Below are 25,072 nucleotides of genomic sequence, written 5' to 3'. Positions count from 1 at the left end.
CATGGACATTGCCCTGAAAAGGATCGGAGTAATATTCAGTTCAGTCTCACCCAAAGATGAAGTAACTATCACTATAAAGTACTGCAAGACCACATAAGTACGGGGAAGAGGAAGAGGTCAAAGAGAACCTGACCCTTCAAGGAACGAACATATCATACCCAAACACCGAAAAAGAGAGAGAGATGCAGAATTTTAACTGCGACATCAATTTCTCATAACATAATTACAACACAAAACATTTCTCGTAATATAATTTTAAAATGCACTTCTCTTGCGAAAATAACGCACATTTATATGTTTAATACTGAATCTGCTTAAGTAAAAAAGGAAAATTATAATTTACTTGAGCAAAGTAATGACACAAGAGGGCGTAGTAAATTCAGTGCAGTTGTCTTAATTCATTTTATGATAGGCTTACGCAAACAGTTTGAAATCAAATAAAATTTCAGATAACTGCGTCATATAAAAGTTTCTTCAAATAAACCTAAGCGATAATTTTGGTTTCCTTATTTAACTAATATTGAAATATGAGTCGACGACGGGGTTACGGTTATGACGATGGTAAGTTTCATTATATTCGATTATTCGCGTTTAAAGATTAATATTACAAGTAGAACTTGAGTCTAACACAACACTACAAGTACAAAAATGTAAATTTATGTAGGCTTACTGAATATTTTTTAGTCTACACTACAATCTAAAACTAAATTAATATTATTTTTAAGAAGGGAGGCCAACTATTTTACCAACTTTAGTATTTATGCCAATTTTGAGTATGACGTAATTTAACCGGCTACATTCCAACGAAAGATCATAGAAAAGGGGAAGGAGAAAGCTTGGACAAGCAACCATTGATCCAATGCATGTGCTACGTGTCACAAGTTTTTGCTTCACAGAGTCACATACTGTGGATCAATGGTTGCTTGTCCAAGCTTTCTCCTTCCCCTTTTCTATGATCTTTCGTTGGAATGTAACCGGTTAAATTATGCCATACTCAAAATTGGCACAAATACTAAAGTTGGTAAAATAGTTGGTCTCCCTTCTAAACAAGTTCTAGGTTCGGTTCAAATTTAAGAAGAGTTATGATTACTCTCAGGCCTACACTGGTATCTTTACCAGTAAAATTGTAATGGTACTAAAATGATTGGTAATATGGTGTAACATATTACAAATCTCGTCGTTATAAAAAGGAAAATGAGATATACCACTTTAATTTTCATTTAAAAATGAACCAAACTGTTTTACATATTAGTGTTATCATAAAAGATAAAAAGTTTGCTTGCCTTACCATTTAAAGGAAGTCTTTGCTAGCAAAATGTGTGGCTTACAGTTACAATATATACTATAATAAGTGAACCACCAAGCATGGGAAAAGAAAAATCCACATCTTTAAATATAGCTTAAAAGCAAAAATTTAAAATAGCCTCATATTTTTCAATGGTGGGATGCCATTGCTTAAGACTGATGAAAACCAATCTGATGTTAGAATTTGTTAGCTGTGACACTTTTGTAATTAAAATAGGTATTATGAAAGTGCAAAGGTTCAATTTACAGTCCCCTCGGTGTGGATTCCTGTACGTGGTGAGGGGACCTCCCAGGGAAGGTTCTGTTCTGTCTGGTTACCTTCTCTAGGATCTAAACATCCACCCACGTGTTTGCCGTGAAGGAGAGGAGAGAATCCTGGTGGTTGAGGGGACCAACCCTAACACACCACTCTGGTCTTGTATTCCTGTAGACGAGCAGCCTTTGGGTGGCCCCCTTGGTTCAATCAGCTGGTCCACTTGGGCTAGAGTCAACCAAGTACCAGTGTTGGAAGATTTCAAAGGGTGTTGTGGACATAGTGCCTGATGCTGGTGTTTGGGTATAGTGCTCACGAAACCCTGGCAAACAAGAGGCAAAACAATCATTCGTTCGTGTCCTCAGTCACTGGAATCCCTTTCCAATAACAAAGACCTGCCAAATCGACCCAGGGCAGCATCCATGGAGGTTGATAGACTTCCTCTGAATAAGGACAGTAAGGAAAAAAGATGTGGTCGTAAACAAAAGGGTTCTCCAGCCACTTCGCCTACCCATCATTAAAAATGGCCACCTTGATACAATGGAACTGTGGAGGTTTACGTTCTAATCTGGATGATATCAAAACACTGATTGCTTCCTACCATCCCATGTGTCTTTCCTTACAAGAATACATTTTTAAAACCTGTTGATACTGTCACCATTCGGCAGTTTTCTCTGTACAGAAATGACAGGCTGTGTGATGGACGAATACATGGAGGGGTGGCACTATTGGTTGATCAGCATGTGCCTACCCTGTCTTTGTCATTCAACACACCCTTTGAGGCCATAGCCATTCGTGTTTCCTTGGGTCATACCATCACTGTTTGTTCTCTCTACCTGTCCCCTGGAGAGACATATGATCAATCAGACCTTGATGCTCTCGTTCAACAGTTGCCATCTGCCTTTCTACTCCTGGGGGACTTTAATGGACATCATCCCCTCTGGGGAAGTGCTGTTATTGATGGGAGGGGTTGCTCTGATCACAATCTTTCTCTTTTTAATACTGGTACTTCCACTTATTTTCATGCACCTGGTCAGTTCTTTACCACTATTGATCTCTCAGTTTGCTCCCCTTCATTATTCTCCATTTTTCATGGAGGGTTGACAGTTTTCTGCTAGGCAGTGATCATTTTGCTATACTTTTGAGAGAGACTGGCAGTGTCGATGCCACCCTACCCTGGTGCCCTGGTGGAAGCTGGATCAGGCAGACTGGCCCACTTTCACTGCTCTCTCAGAACTTGATCCTGCCATCGTGAATCAGCCATCAACAGACGACTGTGTGGCAGCGGTAACTGGCTGTATTATACAAGCAGCTGCTCAGTGTATTCCTAAAACCTTGACACATTTTCCACGATATCCTCGTCCGTGTTGAGGTCCTGCTTGCCACTTAGCACGGAAGCATCAAAAAGGGGCCTTTGGATACTTTTCGTAGATATCCCACACTTTTGAACTGCGTCGCTTTCCAATGGGCAATTTTCTGTTTTTAATTGCTGTTTTGTTTTTACCTTCGTTTACTTTTACAAATTTTACTACATTTACTTTACTTTTACCTTTTTACTCGACATTTGGCTACTCATTAATACGATTTTGCCATATGTCTTTTAAAACTTCTATTATTTTACATTTTGGTAATGGCTGCTATGACACATAACCCGGAATTAGGACTGGAAAGGCCAACTTCAGGTGACTGACGGTGGTTCTTGAACTTACCTGTTAGTCTTCCTGGCGGGTTATGATCATTACCATTTTGCTAGAGTAAGTACTTTACAACTTCTTTTACTCTGCTTTCTCTCTTACCATTGTATACTAGGTGTCAACATAGTATCCAAAGGTCAGGAAAAAAACAGATTATCAGAAATCTACCATGCATGGATGACTGTTGTACAGTTAACATCACAGTCAGATACTGTATCTCAATTTTTAATTATCCATTCCGAATCCAGGAAATTCTTAGGGCAGATATCCCTCTTTTTATTCAGAAGGGATTAGAGAGGCTTGCTGACTTTTCTGAGTCAGTAAATAAGTTGTGCACTGGAGGTATTTTGATGGAAACATCTTCACCACATCATATCAAACTGTAATTCAGAAAAAGGTTCTATGTGCCTGTTTGTAATTCTTACTTTTTCAATATGTTGTGGTTTATTGTTTATATATTGTAACATTAGTGTTAAATAACATGAAAAAATTGAAATATATAAGAATAATGTACAAATCAACATAAGTGTTATCAGTCATTGCATAATTCTTGGTTTTCTTAAAGTAGGAAGAACCCTTTCATTACATGTTTGCAATAAACGTTTGATATTTTTCTGAAACTTTGAAAGATAGTGTTATATTTTCCTGTGGCCAAATATGATAAGTTCTCTTAGTGACATCTATGTTTTGAATTACTAATGAAAACAACCACAGGGTTATTTTTCGTTATCACCTTATGTAAAAAAAAATATTTAAAAATCCATGTTTGTTGTGAGCAAAATATCTATGGGTTTTTGTAATTAATTTGTACATTAATTTAACATCTACAAATGTTAATAGAGAGAAAAAGATAAATTTTAAAGTTTTTTTTAAATATGAGGTTAAGTAACATTTTAAATATATTTGTATATTATATCCCCATTAAGATATTTATTATAAGACTGGTAACAAACACTAACCAGTATTTCCTACAGTTATATGTTTACCATTGTGCACAATGTGTCAAAAAAAATGCTATGTACAAATTGTTTTAATTTCTAAATTCTGTTTGCTGTGTGTATAGATGAACGCCCTCGAAAACGCAGGCGAGTCAGATCTGAACCAAGGGACATAGAAGACAGATTGGAATCACTGATCACAAGAGTAGGAGAAAAGGTGAAAGGTTCATATGTTAATAAAAATTTGTAAAGTTTCTACAACTCATTTCTGTTGTACATAGAAAAGGTTTATTAACTGTGTGCTGTTTTTCTGCCCAATTTCTTGAAATTAATATTTGTTATGAACATAGATACAATTTAAAAATAATAAAGGATCTGCTGGTCCATGTAGATCCATGAGCAAAACTAACTTTAAAATGATTTAAAACACTCAAACCAGCCCTTATTGTCCAATTGTTTCTCAAGTTTCCCTTAAACTCCCTTGAATAAACTTTGCCCACTGTATCTTGCCGGTTTCAATGATCAACCACCTTGTTAGAAAAATGAAGTTTTCTTAGCTGAAGATGATTCTACCTCTTCCAAAATTTATGTATATCCCCTAGGCCTAACCAGTGACGTAAAATGTAATTATAACCTCATAAGGCTTGTATTCATATACAATCTAATGTCCCATTTACCTTATCACATGTGGTTTCCTAGTTATTATTTGGTTGACTCATTTGTTTGTTCAACCACAATACATTTTTAATATAAATGTTTCAGAGTACATCTTCTCTTGAAAGCAACTTAGAAGGTCTTGCTGGAGTTTTGGAGGCTGACCTACCAAGTTATAGATCAAAGATCTTGAGAATTCTCTCTGACTGGTAAGATTTATTTCATTTTAGAAATGTAATTTAGCACTTAAAACTGGAATTGGATGTTTGATTTTTGTTGTTAGTGGCTTTCTGCATTAAAGCAAGGTTTCTAGCACTCATGTTTCCAATATAAGACCTACTTGTCACTTTTTCTGAGCTAACTTAAACCAAAAAAATGTGTTTTAATATGAACTGTGTTAGTGCATTATGACATCTTTCTGCAATAACAGCTTTTTTCAAAAGAGGGTGACACAGCCCCCTTTCATTGTAACTCCATATAGACACTTGCATTGGAAATAATTTTTTTTCAGGGTTGTTTAGGGCAGATGTATTATTAAAATTATCAATCAGCCACATGACATTGCAATTATTTATGAAGTTTATTTTTTGTTTTAAGTTTCACTGGTTTCTTTTATTACAAAACAAAAGTTTTTTTTTTTCATGCTTATTTGTTTGAAATCTCAAGTGATGATAACTTCTGCTACAACCTGTGATAGTGATTATGCATCTAACCTGGTACCTTTTTCTGTTGTGGTCACTGGTGGCTCAGTGTCTGTGGAGGACATGATAGCCATTGTTCAACTGCACCTCCTTTTCTCATCTGTATGGCCAATGTTCCTTTTCCCCACTTTGAACAAAATGAGGACAGTGATGATTTGACTGGTTATTTCCATCACCAAGATTATTTCTAGATAAAGCGTTTCCTTTGGAGGAAATTCCTTGCCCCTCTGATCACTTCCTTGTTCTGGTATTTCTTTTTCCCCTTTGTCTTTTGCTATTTGGGCTTGTTGCCATGTAGTTTGCCCTGTATAATGTCTTGTCACATGCCAAGTGCTCTAAACTTGGCAGCATATAGCGTCTCTTAGCTGGACAGGGCTCTAACCAAGGAGTGGTTTCTCTACCCTCAGTTTTTTCACTGGGTTTTCTCTCAGTTGGACATGCTTTATCCACTCTCAACTCCAAACTTCCCCTCTTTGGGTCTACAATTCCTTATCCTTTGACCCTGGTGGTTGATCTCTTAGCCAGTACTTGGCTCACTTTTTTCTGTGTGCCTAATCTTCTTTTATTCCTCTTCTTTCTCATGTCCTTACTTTGATATGTGACACTCCTTTTTGGGCCCTCTTTATGATATCATTTTCACTGGCACATACCTCATTTCTTTTTTGTTTCATGAATGGCATTCCTCTGCTCCATTCTCACTCTTTTTTGTCCCTGCCACATCTTTCTCTTCCAGAGATGGTTTCCCTTCAACTTCATGCACAAGATTTGTTTAACATCATTCATGTTATCCTTCAACTCTATTCATCTTTTAACAGAAGTGCAGGTTTATTTATTTTGATCTGTTAGCCTCTATCTTCCTTCAGGCAATCTGACTGTGATCTTTTTAGTCTTTTCACATCATTGTTTAACCATGGACTGTCATATTCCACTATTGCTGGTTCTTGGGTGGTTTTACCATGTAAATTTTGCCTTTCCTATAACTGTTAGTTTTTTATTCTGTTCACTCCAGTTTGATCCAATGCTTCCTTTTTTTACTAACCCTCCTCCTCATCATTCGTATTGATATGTCTGACTGGGACTTTGACATTGCTTTATACATTTTTCATTTGAGCTATTGGCTTCATATTTATTATGCCTTTTTTCTCTGAAGACATGTTTTCATCCTCTTCTTGCCTGTAGTTGCTGTCTTTCAATACTTCCTGCATTCTCTTTCTTACTTACTATTTTATATTGATAGAGATAGATCAGATAAACCAGGCCTTTCTTCCTCAGACTTTGGCTCTTCAGGAAGGTGGTCCTTCTTTCACATTTCTCAGCATCAGATGTCTCACTCTTTTGTGTCTCATTTTAATTGACCCTTGCATGAGATTCCTCAAGCTGAAATTTTGAACGAACTTGCAGTTATTTCCCTCAAAGTACATACATCATCTGGCTGTTTTGCTTTCTGTGGTAATCAGACCCCATCCATTCACTGTTCTTCAATAAAACTGCACATCATTTTTAAGAAGGATAAATTTTCTTTTTTATCACTCTTTTCCCTTTTTATAGGTTTCTGCCAGGTATGGTGCTTACAAATCCCTGGCATTGCTGTAGTGTCCTTGTTTGACATTGTAGTGTGTCCCCTTGTAGGGCTCCATGGTGGGTGGGGTCAGTGGACACCGAAATATTCCTTTTTCTTTTATTATGGATCCTTCAAATAAAAACTTAAGTAAAATAGTGAAAAACAGTCTATAGGTAAATGGCCATGTCTTAAAGATTCTGAGCAGCAATCTTCAACACATGTTGTACCTTATTTTCTTATAGAACATTTTCTTTCAGACAAACCTTTAGGGCAAATGTCCCCCTTTTTCATTCAGAAGGGACTAGAAGGACTTGCTGGCTCTCCAGAGTCAGTAGAGAAGCTTTGATCTGGTGACATATTGGTGGAAACATCCACATCTCGACACAGTGAAATCCTCTTCCATCCAAAGGCAGTTAGGGATATACCTATTGAGGTTACACCTCATGCTACTTTGAATTCATCAGGAGGAGTTATTGTTGAGAGGAATTTCAAGAACATTTCTGAGTCAGAGATTCTCACTGGTTTCTCCACCCAAGGAGTTTCTGCAGTGAGACACATCTCCACTCGCAAAGATGGAATTATAATACCGAACAGTGTCTTCACTCTGACATTTACATCACCTCGTCCACTTGCCACCATCAACGCAGGTTATCTTAATTGCAGGGTATGACCATACATTCCAAATCCTCTCTGATGTTTCCAGTGTCACCAGTTTGGTTACTCAAAGACGTCATGTCTTGGTTTCTTGTTATGGTGGCAAGGACCATGATGTCTACAAGTGTGAAAAAGACCCTCATTGCATTAATTGCAATGGCTCTCATCCATCCTATTTTCATTCTTGCTCTAAATGGTTGGAAGGAAAAGAGGTGGAGCATTTGAAAACAATTCATAATATTGCTTATCTTGAGGCTCAAAAGTTGCTGTCCACCACTTCATCTCGGAGGTATGCTGCTGCACTTCATTACACTACTACAGTGGGAGTGTAGACGGATTTCTCTGTGCCTCCTAAAGAATCATTCTCAAAACAAACAACAAGCGTTTTGACCTCTATAGTTAAAAAAGTTGATGAATCAACTTCAACACCAATCTCTGTCCTTTACATACATTCTAACAAATCCCAAGATCCCCTTCTTTTGGTCCCAAGTACAGGCATTTCCTTGGTCACATCTTCTCCCACCCCTAGATGCAAAATGATCATTTGTTCATGTGCTTAGTCTCTGGAATCCTTTTCCAATAGCAAAGACCTGCCCATTCAACCCACGGCAGGATCCATGAAGGTCGATATACCTCCCTCAAATAAAGAGAGTAAAGAAAAAAGATGTCGTAAAGAGAAAGGTTCTCCACCCAATTCACCTACACGTAAATAAAAATGGCCACACTGATACAATGGAACTGTTGAGGTTTATGTTCTAATCTGGATGACATCCAAATGCTGATTGCATTCTACCATCCTGTTTGTCCTTCTGTACAGGAAACATTTCTGAAACCTGCTGATACAGTCACCTTTCAGTAGTTTTCTTTGTACAGAAATGATAGGCTGTGTGTTGGATGAGTGCATGAAGGGGTGGCACTGTTGGTTGATCAACATGTGCCTACCCTGTCTTTTGCCACTTGACACACCCTTGGAGGCAGTAGCGATCCATGTTTCCTTGGGTTGTACCATCACTGTTTGCTATCTCTACCTGTTGCCTGGAGAGACCTATGATCAGTCAGACCTTGATGCTCTCATTGAACAGTTGCTGTCTCCTGGGAGACTTTAATGGACATCATCCCCTCTGGGGAAATGCTGATATTGATAGTAGGGGTTGCTCCTTAGAGCATATGCTCTCTGATCATAACTTTTCTCTTTTCAATACTGGTTCTTCTACTTATTTTGTTGCACCTAGTCAGTCCTTTATAGCTATTGATCTCTCAGTTTGCTCTCCTTCACTATTCTTCCATTTTTTTGGAGGGTAGACAATAATCCATGAGGCAGTGTCCATTTTCCTCTAATTTTGAGAGAGACTGGCTGTTGTTGTTGCCACCCGACCCACATGCCCTGGTGGAAGCTGGATCAAGCAAACTAGCCCTCTTTCACTGCTCTTGTGGAACATGATCCTGCCATCGTCTGTAAGCCATCAATAGACGACCGTGTAGCAGGAGTAATTGACTGTATTATACAAGCAGCTGCTCAATGTATTCCTAAAACCTCAACATGTTTTCCATGATATCATTGTCTATGGTGGAATCCTGCCTGCCACATGGCATGGAAGGCTCAAAAATGGGCCTAGGATACTTTTTGTAGGTATCCCACAGTCTTGCAATGCGTCGCTTTCCATCAGGCCCGTGCACATGCTCAGTGGGTAAGACGTCAAAGCCAGTAGGAATCTTGGATTAAATTCACAATTAGCATATCTTCTACCACCAGTTCCAAAGTCGTGTACCAGTTCCAAAGTCGTGTGGGACAAGATTCGAAAGGTCAGTGGGCAATATAATTCTGTCCCCCTCTTGATCATCTTGCTCTCCAATGGCCAGGAAGTAGCTGATACCCAGAGCATCACCGATACTCTATATGAAAGTTGTTGCCAGGTATCTAGGACTTCTGCTTCTTCCTCTACCTTCTTAGCCATCAAGACTTGGGCAGAGCGATCACCTCTTTCCTTTCGAGCTGATTGTCTTTACAACTATAATTGTTCCTTTACACTAGTGGAACTCAAAATGGCCCTTTATTAGCCTGGCAGTACATCGGTTGAACCTGATGATGTACAGTATGAAATGCTGCACCATCTATCTCCTGCTTCTTTTGCTATTCATCTGATTGTTTTTAACCATATCTGGCAGGAGATTGTTTTTCCTGATGCCTGGTGCTAGGCTATTGCCCTTCCCTTCTTTGAGCCTGAGAAGGATCCCAAGATTCCTTCAAACTACTGTCTAATTTCTTTGATGATCTGTTTCTGTAAGACCTTAGAGAGGATGGTTAATGTTTGTCTTGTTTGATTCCTTTGAATCAAACAACCTACTTTTGCCCACCCAGTGTAGGTTCCAACAACAGCGCTCTACCAAGGACCATCTGATTCGACCTGAAACATCAATCAGAGAAGCCTTTCTCAAATGGCATCTTGTATCAATATTTTTTGACATTGGGAAGGCTCATGATACAAGATGGAGTTATGGCATTTTGTCAGACTTCCATATATATGGGTTAAGTGGCTATTTGCCCGTTTTTAATAAAAATTGTTTAAATGGCAGGAGATTCAAAGTTTGTGTGGGTTCAATACTTTCCCATTCTTTTCTACAGGAACTTGGAGTCCCTCAGGGCTGTGTTTTGAGTATCATACTTTTCAGTATAAAGATTAATGCCATCAATGAACAACTCCCTCTTACTCTTACAAATGGGCTCTATGTCGACGACTTTCACATCTCATGTATGTTGTCAAATATGAGGTATATTGAGCAACAGCTACAGACTGCCCTCAGTAGTTTACTGAAGTGGACCACAGCAAATGGCTTTAACTTCTCTCTCTCTAAAACTGTTTGGATGCACTTTTGCTGCTAACGAGGTATTCACCCTGATCCTGAACTGCGTATCGGTGAAGTTGTGCTGCCTGTGGTCCCTGAGACAAAGTCTTTGAGGCTTATCTTTGACCACAAGCTGACCTTTATACCACACATCAAGCGGCTACAGGTCAAATGTACAAGAGCACTGAACATTTTTCGTGTCCTCTCTTCCACCACTTGGGGAGCATATTGATGTTCTATGCTAAAGATATAGTGTGCTCTTATTTGATAGAAACTGGACTATGGATCACTGGTCTATGCTCTGTCAGGACCTTGGTCTTAAAGAAGCTGGACCCCATTCATCATCAAGGACTTCGGCTCTTCACTGGAGCTTTCCACACTTCCCTCAGTTCAAAGCTTATACATAGAGTCTCATGAACCTTCTTTGCACTTCTGCTGTTTGCAATTGTCTCTACTATATGCTTCGAAACTTTGATCCTTTCCAGAGCTTCCCACTTGGGGTTGTGTTTTTCTTCCTCAGTGCGCCATGCTTTTTCAGAATAAACGATCTGCTATTGCTTGTTTTGGCCTTTGTATCCAGACGCAGTTAGATGAATTGGGTCTGTCCTTGGATAATATTGCTGTAATCATTGGTAGCCCCTCCCACCATGGCTTTTTACAGTCCCCAAATGTGACCTATCTTTAAGTCATTTGAGAAAAGCAGACACTCCTGATTGTAAATACTGTCTGTTATTTGCTGAACATCTTTTGAACCATCCTTCCATTCCTTTTTATACAGATGATTCAAAATCATGTGACTATGTGGGCTCTGCAATGGTTTGTTGCAGTTTGGTGGTTGCGCGCAGAATCCCCTCTACAGCTTCTGTGTTTACTGCTGAACTGTACGCCATATCTCTTGCCCTGGATTATATTGAAGCTAAGCAATACTCCAACTGCACTATTTATACTGACTTGCTTAGTTCTCTTCTGGCCCTGGAATCACTTCACATTGGCTCACACCCTGTTCTCGCTGATATTCAAAACCAACTGGCCCATTTCTCATTAACATCTATCCAGTTTTTCTGGATACCAGGCCACGTTGGTGTTCGCAGGAAAAAGCTTGCAGACACGACAGCTAAATCTATCTGCTCTGGCACTATCACCACTGTGCCTGTTCCGTACATGGACTATGGTCCTGTATTCAAGGCTCTCGGCTCCATGCCGGCTGGCAGTCCACTTGGAGTGAGCAATGTGACAACAAGCTTTTTCAAATAAAACCCTATATTGGGCTTTGGCCATCTAGCTTCCGTTAGGTTTGGAAGGAGGAAGTTGTTCTAACTAGACTACGCATTGGTCACAGTTTTTTAACTCATCGTTTTCTTTTATCTGGAACTGATGCACCAATGTGTAGTTTGTGTAACACTCAAATCACTGTAAGCCACATTTTACTTTCTTGTTGTCGTTATGACTTTCAATGATGGCATCATTTTAAACATGTTTTGTCCCAATGTTTGTCCATAAAGTTAGACAGTTTTATTGGTGATGATGTGACACTGCCCACCTTGGAAATATTTTTAGTTTTTTAAAGCCCATAAATTTTTTTAATACCATTTAAGTTTTTAATTTATACCTTTGACCTTTTTTTAATGTGATTCCATTTTAAGTCTAATTTGATTTGAAATTAGAAAATAGCCATAATGTCAAACCAGGACTAACTTCAGGTGACTAACACTGCTGTTGGAAACCAGGACTGGAATTAGGCCAACTTCAGGTGATTAACACTGCTGTTGGAACTACCTGTTAGTCATCCTGGAGAGTTATTATTGAAATTTTGCTTCAAGTCTTAAAACTTTTATTACTTTACTTTTTGAAAATAGCCATAATGTCAAGTAACTCGAAACCAGGACTGGAAAGGCCAACTTCAGGTGATTAACACTGCTGTTGGAACTACCTGTTAGTCATCCTGGAGAGTTATTATTGAAATTTTGCTTCAAGTCTTAAAACTTTTATTACTTTACTTTTTGAAAATAGCCATAATGTCAAGTAACTCGAAACCAGAACTGGAAAGGCCAACTTCAGGTGACTAACAGTGGTTTTTGTACTTACCTGTTAGTCTTCCTGGTGAGTTTTGATAATTACAATTATGCTACAGAAAGTCATTACAACTTGTATTTTTGTAGTTTTTTTCTTCCTGCTGTAGACTAGATGTAAACATTGGTTTTATGCTATTTTTGTTTTTTTTTAAACTTTGTTTTGTTTTACCTTAATATCCTTTAATGAATTTTACTAAATTTAATTTTAAATTTTTACCAGATGTTTGCAGATAGCCTAGCTGCTTTGTGCCATAAAACACCAAATCAACCAACCAACCTACTATAAAAAAAGGGTGTTCTGCAAAATCACTAGAGTTATCCTTGGAGCACTAAAAGTATTCAATTGCCCATTCCAGAACTTACCATTCCATAGACTATCATGGAAAAAGCCAGCACCTGGAAGTGACTACTCACTTTTTAAGTATGCACTTGCCAGCTTTTAGCATAAGTTTTGCTTTTCTCTTTATTTTCTTCTGAGCAAAAAAAATGTACCCTGGTCAAGATAACATGTGATCTCTTACATATGTGCTCCTATGGGGTCATTACCACTGAGTGTCAAACATCATGGGTTTTCTCATCAGGCCCTCTAAATAAAACCCATCTGGGTTGAATGTTTACACCAACCCTTCCACCATTTCTTTGTGGAATTCTTGGAATTCTGTGTGAAGAGGTGAGGCACTGTCTCAGAATTAAAAATTTTGTTTGGTTGAAAATGTATTTCTGATCAATACTGACCTCCACACATCTTTCCACCTGTTCTTCGAGTGCACTTTCTTCTTGCTTCACCTATAATGAAGTTCTTCTGAGTGCAAGGGCTCATGGGGAGTTACTACACATGAAGGTTTTGTTAACCTTCTGCTGATGGAGGCCTGTTGTTGCAAAAGGATGTCATTGTATGCTGGTACAGTTCAAGTAAAACACTTGATTTTTAGGTTGTACCTAACTTAAGACTAATGCCATGTAAATATCATAGGCAGATGCGTGAGGGACATTAGCTATTCTGTGTGTGTGGACATGAGTAGCTATCAAAAATGCATTTCAAGTGTAGAAAATGTTAACTTTTAAGTGTGTGAACAATAATAATAAAATATGTGAATGTTCAAATTTTTTCTCAGAGCTTAACCTGTTGTTTTTTAGGATTCCAGTGCTCTTTAGTACTTAAAAAAAAAAAAGAAATTCTCATTACATTTCTCACATACGGCTGCTGAAATCTTGAGCAAAACTCCTTGAAGTTATAAAGAGGATTGGGTATGGTATAATAAAACAATTTTGAATATATAAATTATAAAGTAATATCACAGCCATTATAAAGTTATGATGGAAGGAATGTATCAGAATTACATTTTGACATTTCTTAGTGTTTTCTAAGTAGTGTGGTGTCATCACAAATTGATCAGTTTTGCGAAGGGTGTGTAAGTGCCTTATCAACACGAAATATTTACACACTTATATCATGAATATGGTTTATATTGGGAATTTAGAATTTAAAAGCTTGGAATATCCCTTGTACTTAATATCATTGAATAATAAAGATATGTAGATCAGTTTGGGAAACCAGGACTATTCAGAAAGAGACCTGTAACAAGTAATATCCCAGCCATGATAAGCATATTTTAACAGATGAGAATCCTCAAACATAGAAGCTAGTGGCAAAAACCATCCATGTACCCAGGCAACAGCACACAATGTAATCAAGAAAGTTCTCTGTTTGGGAGTTATACAAGCTGTTTCCATAAAATATCCTTACAGCCATTGTGTATCTCAAATAGCTGGAGTATAAAATAATTGTTCATTCTATTCTAGACAAGGATATGTCAGTCTATTTGCTGGATGCACCATTGATCGGACTGTGGGAAACTGTCATTCTCATACAGGAATTATTGTAGGTAGCAGGAAAGGGAAGTGAACTTTGGGTATGACAGCCTTACAGCATAGTAGGTTGTGATGGAAGCTGCACTACAGGACTATAGTCAAGATGTATGGTCATCAGTTAGAGCAGGAGTGGATGTGACAACATGCATTGTAACATTGTGGTGAAGCATCAAAATTGTGTTACTCAATCTCTGTAGTCTGAAATTCCTGTATATTGAAAATAATGTTCAGCATGCATTTTATTGTGGTAGAAATTATTTTGGTTCTCTGAAATTAATATTCTTACATCCATTGGAGTGCTTAAAATGTACAAAACTACTCACCTTCTGAAAGAAAATTGTACAATAACATGTTGAAGTCAGTTAACTTTATGTACTGGTTGTTGTTGAAATAAACTTTTTTTTTAATACAGTGTTACCAGAATGCCAGAGAAGACAACAATCTACACAACACTAGTGGGGTTATTAAATGCTCGTAATTACAACTTTGGTGGTGAAGTAAGTATTTTGTTTTGAAATAATAATGAAACCTATATATAGTGAAACCAATTTAATGAACAGGTTTACTAAATTCTGTATTTGTTTAAACAGGTTAATTGTGATGTAAAACAAAAGTCATATTCCAAAGTTTTTTTCATGTAACAAGCAAAACCACCAGTAAGAAGAAAATTACTTATATCATATTTTGGTCATCTCATGGCATTTCATTATTTTATCATTTACACCTTGACCCTTCTTATAGATAAAATTACAAGGCAGAAGATAGGCCCTACAGTTGAAACATAATGCAATGATATTATAAAAGGCATCCAGTGATGAGACAATGTCAGTTATATATTTCATCAGATCTGAAGATGGATTAAGGTTACCCAAGGCACTTTTGCCCATTAACTCTTTTTCTTCCAGAGTATTTAGAGCTTTTAAAACTGTTGGAGTCATAATCAGTTTCCTCTCATCATGAAAATACATCCTAAATCATCTGTTAAACACAGACTATTGTTCCCATTTTCTGAACACACTGTACCCTTCACTGGCATTCATAGAAGAAAAAATGTTGAGCATTTCTGTTAAAGTATTTCTGGAAATGTATAGGTCTCCATTGGGCTTCATTTTACAATGTTGATTCTAATAAAGAAGAAACCATGTCTATTTTGGACAGAGCAGTCTAGGCCCATTGAAAAATAAAATGGAATGATAGTCAAGAAAATGGTCCAGCCTTTAGAACTTATCACTTGAAAGAGTTTTGTTAGTTGTTAACTATTTGAAGAAAGTACCTACTTTTCTAGTCATCATGCTTCAGAAAACTAAATCCTTGATGTCCTAAACAAATGCAAGGACTTTGTGCTTCATTCACTTCACATGGCTGTAAAAATTTCAAGGAAATAGTTTTTCTCTGGAAGAGGATTTTGCTAGAGCATTCCACATATATAAGGTCACGTGAGATATTTGCGTCTTTCTCTGTAGTTCGGAACTACCAATTGATCTTTCACTATATACAGGTTTATGTAGTACTCTTAAAATATTCAACATGCTTACATCCTAAAGAATATATCACATAATCAAAAAATTATGGCTACAGAAATGCAGACTGGTGGTTGAACTTCAGTGTTGAATATGTGTATTAACTCTTTCAACCCTGGTATCCTTTACTGGTCATGACACAGTTTTGGTATCTTACATTCAGAATATTATTAAACCACTTTTTGCTTATGTTATACTAGTGAATATGGCATAAACACTTAGCTAATAATTCATATTTTAATAGTATACAAGTTTTAAGTTTTAATTGTGTACAGAAATATTTTACAAGATCATGAACCTCTAGTGGTACAGAGAAACACACTTTCTCCATTTTATTCACCACCCATTCAGAGTGTACAAAATTAAACATAAATTGCTTCCTATAAAATTGTTATTTCTCAGACAAACCATAATTTTTATATCCTTCAATTCTCTTTGTTAGAGAGCTATAAATAGAAAATAACACCTACCTGTTATATCTTCTCTTTCAGGCTTTGTTAATAGTTGTCTTTTACATTTAATTATATAATACCTATAACAAATAAAAGTTAAAGGTTGTCATCTGTCAAATGACATTACATTGTGTTTTGAATAAATAAGTGTGAATTTCACTTATAATACGATGTTGGTTACCATGGGAATCACGACAGCTGGCTTGGATGAACTTGTAACAGTTCGTGTCGCATACTTAGAAAACCAGAAAAATGTTAAGTGTTAGGGGGAAATTACTTAATACACTATTACTATTACTATATAATGTGTAAGCTCAAATGTGCACAATAATTAACAGCAAGAAAGGAGATTAGGTAAGTACTTTATTTCTTGTTTATTATTATAAAAGTAACTAAAATGCAAACATAGGGACTTGTTTAGGTTAGTTAAATTAATAATATAATAAAAATGGTTCACAAAGCATACATGTGAGCAACAAGCTGCATATGTCCTGCATGATTTACAACTTGTGGCATGGATAGTAAGACATGGTTCAAATATCAATAAAACAAAGTTAATATTTTAAATGAGTAAAAGTATTTTTAATCTTAACATGATAATTATTTTGCAAAACAAATATTCTATATCTTCATAGATAAATCTTTGTTTTAGTTTATTAAAAGTACTTCATTAAAAATATTTTTTTGTATGTGAAAGATTATAATGTTAACTGAAAGACTGCAAAATTTTGTAGATATACACACTATATTGAAAGTTAGAAGTATTAAATCTGTAGAAACTTTAAATGAGTACATAGAGGTCACATGGTTGGTCAAATTGGTTTAGCCTGTGCTAAGAGTGTTAAAACAATTTTAAATGTACAAATCAAAAAGGCATGTGACAAACACAGACAATATAAAAATATGGTGTGATAGCAGATATCAGAACTATATTTTGACTTTAACATTGTTTTCCGTTTCTTAGTGTGATACAACTAAAAATTGACCATTTCTTATTAGTGAATGTAATGGCTCTTTACAATCAAAATATTCATACACTCAAATCATAAAAGTGTGTACAAATTGAGGATCTAAAATTTTCAAAATAGAGATATCTAACGTATATCCAGTGACCTGTGAAGATGATGTGATAGTGAGCGATTTGGAGTGCCATGACTATACAGAAAAAGACCTTCAACAAGTCATATTACAACTGTGGTAAACAAAGTGTAGTATTATAACAACTGAGAATATTTGAACATAAGCTAATGACAAAAGCCATCATGCACATCTCTGACAACAGTACACAAAGCGATCAAGAAGGATCTTTTTGAAAAAGGGAAACAAATCACATGTGCATAAGCTGATTACATGATATACACATTCAACTGTCACACACTTCAAGCAGTTGGAGAATTAAATGGGTATTTGTGGTATTCCATCACTTATGGACTTTTGTCTATTTAGACTGTTGAAATGGGTTCTAGAAACCTGTCGTTCTCATGCACTATGTGGATTGTGGAAAGCATGTAGGAAAGAGGAGGTGGGCTTTGAGCATAACAGCCTTTTTCAACTGATACTACACTCTAGAACTGTTGTTGAAATGAACTGTCATCATATAGTGTATGGATTGGATATGGCACTGTGGACTCTATTCATATAGTGAGGCTCCAGAATTGTTTTAGCATAAACTCCACTACTGTATATGCAGGTATGTGTTCACTCTGAGTGGTCAGCTTTGAAGTGAGTGTGCATTATCTGAAAAATCTTGGTATTTTTATAAGATGACTACATTTAGAAAAGAAGAAAATGAGGAGTTGATTGAAAGTGAAAATAATTGAGGAGTAAAATGAAAAAAAGCCATGCTAAAAAAAGCTTAAATTTGTATTCTTAGAAGTTGCTTTATAAATCTAAAGAATCAGAATATTTTGATGAGATTAAAATATTCACGGAAGGGAAGATGAAAAGGTGATTGAAAGTTAGACCAGTATTAAGGGATAGAACTTAGGGAAAAAAACAACTAAAATTTGATTTGTATTCCCAACAACCATGGTTGATTAAAAACATCTCTTGGAGAACATTCAAGTTAGTAATCAGTTTTTATGTCATTTGAGTTGAAAATTGTAACTTCCTTCCTTCATTTAACACATTTATATTAAATAGGTGAAGAAAGAAAGTCCAAAGTAAACTTTCAAGTTTTTGAATATTTCGTATGTTTTAATTTTTTTCAAGTTCCTTAATAATGTATGGAACTCCTAATAATTGCTAACTCCTGGGATACTGTTTTACCTGCAAACAGTAGAATTGGCCATGGGTAGGGTTGACTATTTGCTTTCCCTTTAGTCTATCACTGCATAATTAGGTATGTGTTCTCAAGATGGCTGGTATGAGCATGAAAACTTTAAGGTACAAACAACATTTTGACCTTCTCATGTCATCTTCAGGTTGACCTGAATTAATTGTGCTAATTAATTAATGGCATTCAGTTAATCAGTTATTTTGATACAAGGCTAGTCTTTCTCTTTTCAGCTTGTTATGGATCAATGTGTTTGTTTGTTTTTTCTTTAAGATATTTTCAAAGTACACTTCATTAAATATGATAGACATCTCCAGACACAATAACTTAGAAATAAAATGAATCTTATAATCTTAAAGTGTTGTACATAAAAGCGTATTGTATAAATGATGTGGTACAGAAATTATTAAAAGTGGAAAATATAGCTGACACTGTTGCACGAGTTTCTCCCTAAAAATATCCATGAAACTACTAAAATTAAATAAACTAAAACTTGGGTAAAAATAACCAGATTAAGATTTCATGTGGTAAAATTAATATTCTTGTCCATTGTGTGACCAGATAATATGCATTTCAGTGAAAACAAATATATTCTAATCCTATGAGTATGAAGACAGCACAACATTTGGTGTTTTGCAAGAAAGCTTTTGATAATACTAATGACCTCTTTGTAGGGATTGAAATGACATATAAGGTGGAGAGCAAAGAATATGAGAAACTAAAATTATGATAATATGAAAGCATCTGTAATTATAGTAATTTCAGGATAATTTTCTAATTTCATTATCAGTGTGAAACACTTAACTTTATAAGTATAAAAAATTTAAATCTTTTAAGCAAGAATTTAGTAACATGGTGGAAATTCAAAAAGAATACATTGGAATTGTTAATGTTTTTGCATTTTTGAGTAGAGACTGAAAGAAACTCTGGAGGTGCACATAGATGCTTAGAAAGAAACAAATTAAACAATTTGCTGTATAGGGCAATTTTAAGCAGTATATTACAACAGCCTAACTTTTGTCATCCAGTTTCAGGACTTTCTGTCTATCTAGAGATAGTTGTAATTAAATAGGAGTCTTATTTTGATAATTAGGTAAAGGACTTAATTGTTATAGACAGTGTCTACTGATTTCTGATATACACAGGTAAATGAACAAGTTATTTAGCAGTTAGCATTTTCTTGAAATTAATAAAGAATAACTCATGATAACTTGCCTTGTATATATGTATATATACACACACATCAAAATAATCTTATCCTAAATAACATGGATTACATTTATAGCTTGAAACAAATGAGCAATATATTAAGTTACAGCTAACCAATTATTTGGACACACACACAAGATAAACACAAGCAACAGGCATCAGTATGGCTAGTCATGTAGGCAAAGGTCAATAGATCACACACATTCACAAGTTTGTAAAAGTAGAATGTGCACTTGTTTTATGTAATGATTATTTCCATGAGTCATGATCCTGATAGATTAACCCTTTTGCAGTGGGCTCAATATAATATAGACAAGTAAACCACAAAAATACATTTCAAACATCTGTTTTTAGTAAAACTCTGTTTTGTTATTTTCTATATCCATAAATATGTGGAGTCTGTCACTTGAACAACCCCATAATCATCATGAAAAATTAAAGAAATATAAATTTTTTTTCATGCTAAAATGATAACATGTTACAAGATGAAATCACAAATGTTTAATCTAAATATCTCAAGTTTCATTGTGCTATATATTTATTATTTTTTATTATATTGACCTTCCAGTCATGCCTAGCTAACACTACATAACTTGCATGTACATGATGCACATGCATCCATGTTTTGTATCCAGTAATATAGAACTCATCTTTATTCTTACCTGTCTTGGCTGTGTTTTAATGGACTAGTATTTTGTAATATGCCATCACATTTCAGTTGTTATACATTATGTATGTATACAGATTATTACTATTTAGAAATAAATTATTAAACTTTCCTAAAATACAAAATGATAAAGAAAGAAATAAAGCAAACAATTATCTCTTCTAGCTACAACCTTTGAACTTGACTGCTTTTAGTCATAGGTTACTAAGCCTTTCAGAATTTCACATGTGGAAGATATCAAACAATTTTTTTAGATTTTTTTATATATACAGTTGAATAAACAAAAAAAAATCATAAATAACTATACTAATACTATAGAATTCCACTATAATTTATTAAGCTTAATAACTAAGAAGTATTTAGGTTTAATGAAAATAGGAAACTTTTTACAGACTAAAGAGACAACCTTCCTCATTTAAATTTTGATTTGAAAGAACATGGTAACCTTTTCACAAATTAGAATAGCTGAGAAAACCCCTCAGTGGACATTTCTAACTGTCAGTTGGTTATTCACATTCTCTATAGTGAAGTAAGCGTACATAAGGGGCAGTTTCTAAAAATAGAAAAAAGTGGATGGGGCCACTGTGTTTTCTTCAGTAAATAAGCCATATCTCAGCAAAGTAAAAAGATATAAGGTTCTTATTTTTTTATTGTAGCTTGTTAATAGTAGTAATTTGAGTTCCTAATTTGTACAGAACTATAGACTTAGCATTTTGACATCACAAAAATCTAATTTTAAACAGTGATGCATTAAACATATCACATGACTCACTAAAATTTATATTCAGGTGTGTTCTTTCAATACATACTTTAATATTAAAGTTTGGATTATCATCTCTAATTTTGCTCCAAACTTACTAACATAAATTTGTAAAATAGTAGTTCAATAAAATTTTGAATGCAATTCAACAAATGCAGTGACATGGCCCTTGATCCTGACCTGTCTAAAAGGTCTAAGTTGAGCAACCTTGAATTCATTGAAAATAATAGTTAGAAATCATAATAAAAATATCTTGATTTACTTGAATAGTTAAAATAATTGAAAACCACAATAACTGGAAACTCTAAGTTTTATGAGTCAATTCTTTTTTGTGACACTAATGTAATTGATGATCAACATGATTTAAATACATTTATCTGTGGAAAATAATGTTTTATAAAAAATTGTGTTCCTATCCAAAATTAGAAGCTAGCATTTGTAAACTGCTTCATTGGAAACAAGTTATTTTTTAGTACATACCTTATAATTTCCTTGTAGTTTGTGGAACTTCTGGTGAAGAACTTCAAGGAATATCTGAGAAACTGTCAATTTGATGAAGCAAGGTCAACTGTAAGCATTTTCTTTTAAGTTATGAATTTATATCTACATTCTTTTTAAAGTTACTTTTAGGAACTACCAGAAGCCCACAAAATATACTTTGTGGTAAAATTAGTATTTTTTTTGTGACAATACTTTTTAAATACAAAATTTCTAGTATAATACATAAGAATTCCAATTGCAAATACCAAAAGCTTAAGTCCACTTGTCTTAGGTTTAACATTAGTTCAGCCTTTAAGTACTGCATGTATTTGATAAAGAGATATTTTAATGCTTACTTTTTGCTTTATTTTAGTTAGGGCTAACCTTTACCATACTTAATACCATCAATAAATCAAATTATATTTTTTTCTTGTGCTGAGAATTTAACAAATCTCAAACTGCATTGGTAAACTATGCCCATCTTTCTGAATTTTTTGGTTTGTTATCTACTGACAACTTGGCTTATTTGTTAATATTTATAATAAATAGAAAACTAATATTCTTAATTTGGAGCAATACACTTAACTCACATTTCATTGTATGTCAAATAGCTGTAGTTAACTCTTTTTATTATACCTTACACTGAATTTATTACTTTTCTCTCAAACTCTGTTCTGTTAAACATTAATTGTACCATATTTCAGTGAGTATTGTCTCACTGTATTGTTATAGTTTTTGTATTCTCTTCAGTTACTTCTATTTAAAATCCAAATTTTTAACCTGTGACACTCAAAGTGAAAATGAAAGCATTGTTCAGAGTGGTGAATTACTTTTTTTTTTTAGATGCATATAATTATAATACAATTATGGGAAATTATTAGTGGTTCTGGAATAGAGTATTATAGAAACTGGTATATCTTTGTATGTACTAAATTACATTTTTTAAAGCTTTTGAAGTTGTTTGGTTTAAACCTGAAGTTTGTGATGATCACTCAGGGTGAGGCCAAGAAAGTAGAAGTGTAAATAGGTTATACAGGGAGAAGTACTAGTACTTATTTTTATGTATATTTTAAAATTTGTTATTATTTATTTCTTTATAAACTTACTGTTACATAAGCTTTTGAGATTATTTAAATGATTTTTGAAAACTGCAAGTTGGATAAAGGTATTTTTATTCCAAGTCTGAAAATCATTTAAGTTTTGTGATGTGTGCAGAATTTCTGAAATTCATGCCCAAAGTTTTCCTAAAAATGCAACAAAAGTTTCATTTATTTTTTTATCTTTCATTTATGTCTTAAAAGCATCTAAAATTTCATGAACAAAAACTAGGTTATAGTATTCATTATCTTACCCTACAGTTTCAGTTTCAAGAAACTTCTCATTCCATAATAAATATTTCCACAAAACAAAGTACAAAATTTTGATCTTTTTTTGGTATTTAAAAATTTTTTTCAACATTTTCTAATTTAGCAAAGTGATTTTCAACAGCAATCAGATATTTTATTTTAAACCTCAATACTATTTCTTTCAGACTTTATGTATCATCTCATTAATGCAAATTGTTTCTTATCACAGTCTAAGATAATTTGATCTTTGAAATTATCTTAATTTTACTAGAGAGTATTATGATGTGTAATAATATAAATTCAGTTTAAAATGTCAGTTTGTTTCATCTGTTACTGATTCCTCATTTACTCTGGAACTACTTGTTTTCAATATTCTTATTTAAGTACTAACCAAGTGTTTAATGTAAAGTACTGTCTGTGAAGTCAAAGTAAAACAAAACATTTTTTTAAAATAGTAACATTATCTGTTTTTAATTAACCCAAAGTAATGCCAAAGTATTAAGCTTTTATATTAAAGAAGCTTAAGTGTGCACATTTTTTGTAACTTGTAAATAAAATATATTTTTAAATCCCTTAAGTGACATTTACCAAACTATTGCACTTAGTAAGTTTTTGATTTCAGCTATACAGTGCAAACAGAGAAAAACTGGTTTAGTCAATAAAGTATAATATTTATTAGAGATATATTTATCATGTGATTGTATGTATCTAGACACAAATTATTACATTTACTATTATTTTAATATACTTAGGGCCATGTTATTGTTAAAGCAAAAGTTTCTTTCATATGTGTAGAACATAAGTAAACTACAACTAAAAAATGTATTGTTAAGTTTACATCAGACTTATTTATATTCCTTACTGTGTAATAGCTTCAGTTACAAAACTTCTCTGTCCTTTGATCTTGTATTCTTTGTCCTGCATCTTTTTGGCTTTACTATAGACAATCTAGGAAGCAGTGTTATTGAAACAGTAGGTGTTTTTTACACAAATATATGCATCTGGATTTGTAGCACCACACCTGCACTTTAATCAAACTGGTTTGATGTTACGCATCTTACTTAAATGACAGAAAATATATTAATAAGTTGTGGTTTCTTATATCTTTAGCATCCTTGCTTGTAATCTGATATTGGACTTACCTACAGAAACAAAATTCTATATTTTTCTGAACACCCCTCATAAATTCTTTAGCAAAAAAATATTTGGATAAGTATATGTTAAGTTAGTTGTTTGCTTTCTTTGTTTGAAAGGAAGTGTCTGGTTTTATTTTTTCACTCCTGTATATTGATGTATTAATTGTTGAAATATTGTGTTCTTTACAGCTTCGTTTTCTTGCTGATTTAGTCAACTGTAATGTCATATCAATTGGCTCATTAATGAATCTTATTGAATCCATGGTAGAAGTAACACAGGAAGACAGTATACCCCAGGTTTGTGTTATGTATGAACTATATGTAATTATAAAGCTTATAAATTGTACAGTCATTTAAATTCTGTGCTATTTATTTGTTAAAAACATAATTACTAATTGTTACAAAGTATTTAACAGTTATCTTATATTTATTAATTAGCAACAGATCCATTGAGATATCAATTTTGAGCTTGTAATTATAATATACTTGCAATGTATTATTTGGTATAAATTGTAGTCATGTTGTCAAGTTCTCTACCAAAGACTTTGTATGAAGGTGTCAAAATAGCTGAAAATTAACCAATGATAATTGTTAATAGAGACAGAAATGTATAGATGGCCCTTTGTTTAATATCATTTTAGAAAGCTTCATTAGAAATTTTGTTTATTGAAATTAATAA

General features: G+C 34.4%; 1 protein-coding gene across 3 annotated transcripts in view; it reads left to right on the top strand.

Moving 5' to 3' along the window:
* The first annotated feature begins 347 nt into the window (after window positions 1–347).
* Cbp80 (Nuclear cap-binding protein subunit 1) overlaps window positions 348–25,072 on the top strand; it is a 72,934-nt gene continuing 48,209 nt past the window's right edge. For 2 of the 3 annotated variants that reach the window (XR_013027770.1, XR_013027771.1), the window contains exons 1-6: window positions 358–561; window positions 4,316–4,407; window positions 4,953–5,053; window positions 14,961–15,045; window positions 21,930–22,001; window positions 24,583–24,690. Coding sequence is in view for 1 of the 3 variants with exons in the window: in XM_076499211.1 (XP_076355326.1) it covers window positions 528–561; window positions 4,316–4,407; window positions 4,953–5,053; window positions 14,961–15,045; window positions 21,930–22,001; window positions 24,583–24,690 (492 nt within the window). In the remaining 2 variants the exon portion in view is untranslated. Of the gene's footprint in view, window positions 562–4,315; window positions 4,408–4,952; window positions 5,054–14,960; window positions 15,046–21,929; window positions 22,002–24,582; window positions 24,691–25,072 lie in introns of all 3 variants that reach the window. The other variant, XM_076499211.1, reaches the window with a different exon arrangement.

This window comes from Tachypleus tridentatus, chromosome 4 (assembly GCF_004210375.1).
Source record: "Tachypleus tridentatus isolate NWPU-2018 chromosome 4, ASM421037v1, whole genome shotgun sequence".
Lineage (NCBI taxonomy): Eukaryota > Metazoa > Arthropoda > Merostomata > Xiphosura > Limulidae > Tachypleus > Tachypleus tridentatus.
The sequence above is the reverse complement of the archived record's forward strand: the minus strand, read 5'-3'. Positions and strand labels throughout refer to the sequence as shown.